This window comes from Arachis ipaensis, chromosome B08 (genome assembly GCF_000816755.2).
Source record: "Arachis ipaensis cultivar K30076 chromosome B08, Araip1.1, whole genome shotgun sequence".
NCBI classification, from domain to species: Eukaryota; Viridiplantae; Streptophyta; class Magnoliopsida; order Fabales; family Fabaceae; genus Arachis; species Arachis ipaensis.
The window spans coordinates 4,301,943-4,306,188 of record NC_029792.2 but is presented as its reverse complement, the minus strand read 5'-3'; the positions used below and the strand labels follow the sequence as shown (position 1 = coordinate 4,306,188).

At 37.4% G+C, this 4,246-nt stretch overlaps 1 protein-coding gene across 1 annotated transcript in view; it reads right to left on the bottom strand.

Annotated features, from left to right (window-relative positions):
- Positions 125-4,246, bottom strand: part of LOC107613592 (ABC transporter G family member 3) — a 4,863-nt gene continuing 741 nt past the window's right edge. The window contains exons 2-12 of the mRNA XM_016315669.2: positions 3,402-3,992; positions 3,217-3,296; positions 2,613-2,899; positions 2,336-2,507; positions 2,081-2,194; positions 1,850-1,978; positions 1,330-1,521; positions 1,143-1,229; positions 793-1,065; positions 586-693; positions 125-503 (exon numbers count right to left, since the gene is read on the bottom strand). Of these exons, the coding sequence (XP_016171155.1) occupies positions 246-503; positions 586-693; positions 793-1,065; positions 1,143-1,229; positions 1,330-1,521; positions 1,850-1,978; positions 2,081-2,194; positions 2,336-2,507; positions 2,613-2,899; positions 3,217-3,296; positions 3,402-3,873 (2,172 nt within the window). The 5' untranslated portion in view covers positions 3,874-3,992 and the 3' untranslated portion in view covers positions 125-245. The remainder of the gene's footprint in view (positions 504-585; positions 694-792; positions 1,066-1,142; positions 1,230-1,329; positions 1,522-1,849; positions 1,979-2,080; positions 2,195-2,335; positions 2,508-2,612; positions 2,900-3,216; positions 3,297-3,401; positions 3,993-4,246) is intronic.

Below are 4,246 nucleotides of genomic sequence, written 5' to 3'. Positions count from 1 at the left end.
GATCATGGAAGGTTTCTTACTTGTGCTAGACTAGGAGCATAGGGGTCGTAGTGGTTAGGCCCAAAATAAATCTTCCCTTAGCCGTTAACTGTTGTAATAATGTGTATATAATCTTGAGATAAGATAAAGCAATAAACCTGAGATTTGCTCGTTCATTAACCAAAGGATGTTAATGAATATTAATATAACTTGATGAACAAAAAAGAATTAGGTGTCAACATACATGGTTGGTTGACATATATACATCAACTTGTGTCTGTTGTATCCCTATTACACTTGAACCTTTTGAGGAGCCACATTTTTCTGCTGCCTAACAAGAATAACAAAACCAACACTATAATACGGTATCCCATTGCCATTACAAACAATACCAACAAATTTCTCCACTTTGAATTATATTCAGGTGAAATATTGTACACATTTTGGAGTGCTTGGAACCCACTTATGGTCCTTACTTGCCCCACTGCAAACGAGTTCTCAAGGTACTCATTCTCCAATAGCCCCTAATCACAGTTATATACACATTTCAAAAGTAATTAAAGACGTAATAAGAATACCAAAAGTCCAAAACATAAGCCTAGTTACCTGAATAGAGTATGTATGAAAAGCTATATAGGACATTGGATACATCCACACAGGTCCAGGCAAAGCGTTCCGCATCCTAAAATACCCTGCCGAAAGCATCATTATCACCTGAAAAGATACGCATTTTGCATCGGTAGTTAGTTAGTTCAGGAAATGAAATCATGGCCTAGAGGCGAAAATACTTCGAGCAGCATATGTGGAACTCACATGTATGCACAAGAGAGTCAAGAGACTTCCTAAAACATCTTGCCACAAAGCAGCCACAATTAGCATGATTCCTTCATTTACTAAGAGAGTCGTGAAAAAATTCAGGACAAAGTACATTAACAAGCTGAACTGATCTTGCAGCCTGACAAGGAAGTAGAACACTAGACTCGATGAAATGGCAATGAGAAAAAGAAATGGGATGCTGGACAGGAGCTGCGCGAGTAAGAATACTATAGTACTGGAGTGCTCATTTGATTCTTCACAGGTATAAATCTGCAAAATGGTAAACAATTTAAGAAGGAAAGAAAAGGATATGCATACATTTAAGCATGTATTACTCGAAGGATTACCTTGATTTCTTTCATTAGCGCAGGCACCCGAGCAATGCTTAAAAGCGAACAAAATGATACAAATACAAAAATTGCTGCAACTCTTGTCTGCAATCAAGAGAGTAAAATTAATTCATATGCATTATGTTATCTAGAATCGGGATATATCACATTTGACACACAATGCAATTGGCACATCCAGACTCACCGCAACAGAAGACAAGGAATGTCCCAAACCAGAAAAAACAGTACCAATACATAGTGTGAGCAGCATGTAGAGAATCAGATGAAGCCAATAATATTTCCATTCCCTAGAAACAACTAATAAAGATCGCCACGTCAAGACTGCTATCCGTGTAGCATTGTTAGCTTTGCCTTTGCTTTTGAGAGCTGGACCTTCCTGGGAATCAAGCAAGTTTCAAAAATATTGCACAAGTTAACATCCAAACACCGACTTCCCTTAAATGCATTAGAGCGAAATAAATCTCTAAAGAAGCTAGCATGAGAAATGCAAACACATACTTCAAGAAGATAAATAAGTGCTTATTTCCCCTATAAATCAGCAAATATAGTTTTCGAGTGGTTTTCCACAAAACATAGTTGATATATCTATTGATTAGCACATGCAAAATGTTCTAGATTACAAATGTCCGAAAAGTTGAATATTAGCTACATTTCAGTCCCCTTAAAGACAGCCAATGTTCCCTGTTTCAGCCATTATATCATACCTTCTCAGTGAGTTTCAAAATCATAGTCTCAACAGCAGCTGCATCTGCTGACGACTTATAAGTTGCTTCAAGTGTGCGTATAGCAACAGCCGTGTCCATGTTCACAGAAGAAAAATCTCCGTTGTCATCCTATTATGACAATGAAATTAATGATCCATCATAGAAGAAATCTAGTACATAACATTAACAATGCAATCGGACAGCAATCACCACCTCACAGGAAACAATTACCTGCCAGTTTTTACACATCGCAATTATTCTGTCAAAATCTGTATTAATTGCCCTCAGAAAGTGATCAGAAGGACTTTGCATGATTGGACAAGGAAATCCAGCATTTGAAAAGTGCTTCATTAACATAAAATTAAAGCCATCAGTGTTCTATTTATAGCAGAGAAAGTATCAAAAATAGAAAGCTCTTGACAACAGTACAACCCACGAAGCATAAAAATAAATTCCCGTAAACATTGGAAAGACATCAGAGGTTACCTGCAGGCAAGCTAATGTTTCCCCAAAGAACAGCGTATTCCCATTTGAAAGCAGACATATACGGTCAAAAAGGCCAAAGACTTCTGTGCTACTTTGATAAATGGTTACTATAAGAGTACAACCGGTGCTTGCGAGTCTCTTCAATGTAACCATCATCAGAAGTGCTGCTACACTGAATAAAGATAAATAAATTGTGAGAAGGACGTAAGTTGCATGAAGATAAGGAATGAAATCAAGCTCTTTGAACAAAACAAATTGAAAAAGTAAAAATAAACACCAGTCTAAATGATAAAGAGGTTCATCGATAAATAAGATGCGTGGTCTCATCACAAGCTCCCTGGCAATACTGACAAGCCTTCTCTCCCCGCTAGGAAGTCCCTTCATATAACAATGTCCACCTATAAGTTTATTTGCATGGTCATCTAAAGACATTGCATGTATTGCATCCTCTACCACACTCTTTTTCTGACACAAAAGACCAGGAAGTTGAAGTAGGGCTGAATAGGATAGAAACTCTCGCACGGTGAGGGAACTAATCAAAGTTGTTTCTCTCTCCACATAGCCCTGAAAATTAAAGAAATAAATTTCAGTATACATATATAAGTTGTACAACCTAAAGCTAACTAAAGTTATAACCCAGGCAGCATCATGTAATCACCTAATACTCTAAAGATCAAAAACCAAAACTTAGAATCTCTGATGCACATAAGTGTCTCTATTTGAGCAAGAAGTGCAGATATAGTCTATCTTAATATATTGGGGCATAATGGCATATAAGGTTGATCAAAGTTGACAAGCCAATTGTGTTCAATCATATTGATCACTAAAAATGGAAATTCAAAAATTAAACAGCAAATCAGAATATGAAGTTATGAACTCACATATGACCCATACGGCATGTGCGACTTTGCCCCATTCACGAACACTTCACCATACATCCTGGCTGACGGATGCAATCTTCCTGAGGCAAAGAAAGGAACTCATTTGAGCTTTGAATATTCATTCATGCATGGGAAGATCATTAAATGCTTACTAAGAAAGAACAAAACAAAGCATGCTTCTATACCTGCAATGGCTCTCAATAAAGTAGACTTTCCTGATTTGGCAGGACCCATAATTACAGTCATTGTCCCCGGTAAAGCATAACCAGTTGAACTCTTAATAACCTTATCAGAGTACTTCCTTTTTCCCTTTATTGTAATAGTCAAATCTTTCCAGGCAACAGAAGCCCCAGCAATTTTGCGAGGTATAACCACACCCTCCGGTACACGAGGTGACGGCAAGGATCCACTGTTGATCTTTGAGAGAGAAGGAGAAGCCGGCGTTGTCGCAGCATTAATGGAGTCACCTCCTTCCTCAATTCTAAGATCCGTATCAGTATCCTCCCACTCAGGTGAATCCTCAAACGAAATTGGCTGCCTGATTGAACCAGGTTTTCGCAAGTAGAAGAAGTTACTTGATGGAACCCTACTTGCCGGGCTGCTTGCTGAAGATGATGAAGACCTATAATTATCTGATTGAGACTGTATTTCTTCCATATCTAAAATTCTTCTAGATGTCAGAGTTTATATGTCAATTTCACAAGCAGAGGGTATCTCCTTAAAGCATATACCAATACATTGTTTTTCTATCAGTAGTTAACACTATCAACAACACCCTGTCATTCAAATCACGAAACCAAAATTAAGAAGCAAAGATTGAAAAAGGGGACAAATTTAATCTAATACTTATTGTTTATCAAAATAACACAGATACCACAATAACTTACTATTAATATGGAAAAGCATGAGATGCTTAAAAAATGGATATCTTTAAGCAACAAAAGAACAAGAATAAACATATTCATGGCAGAACCTTAACAAGTAAGAGGGCCATTAAGGGTTAGGGAAGCAGAAGCCATATGTTTCAGCA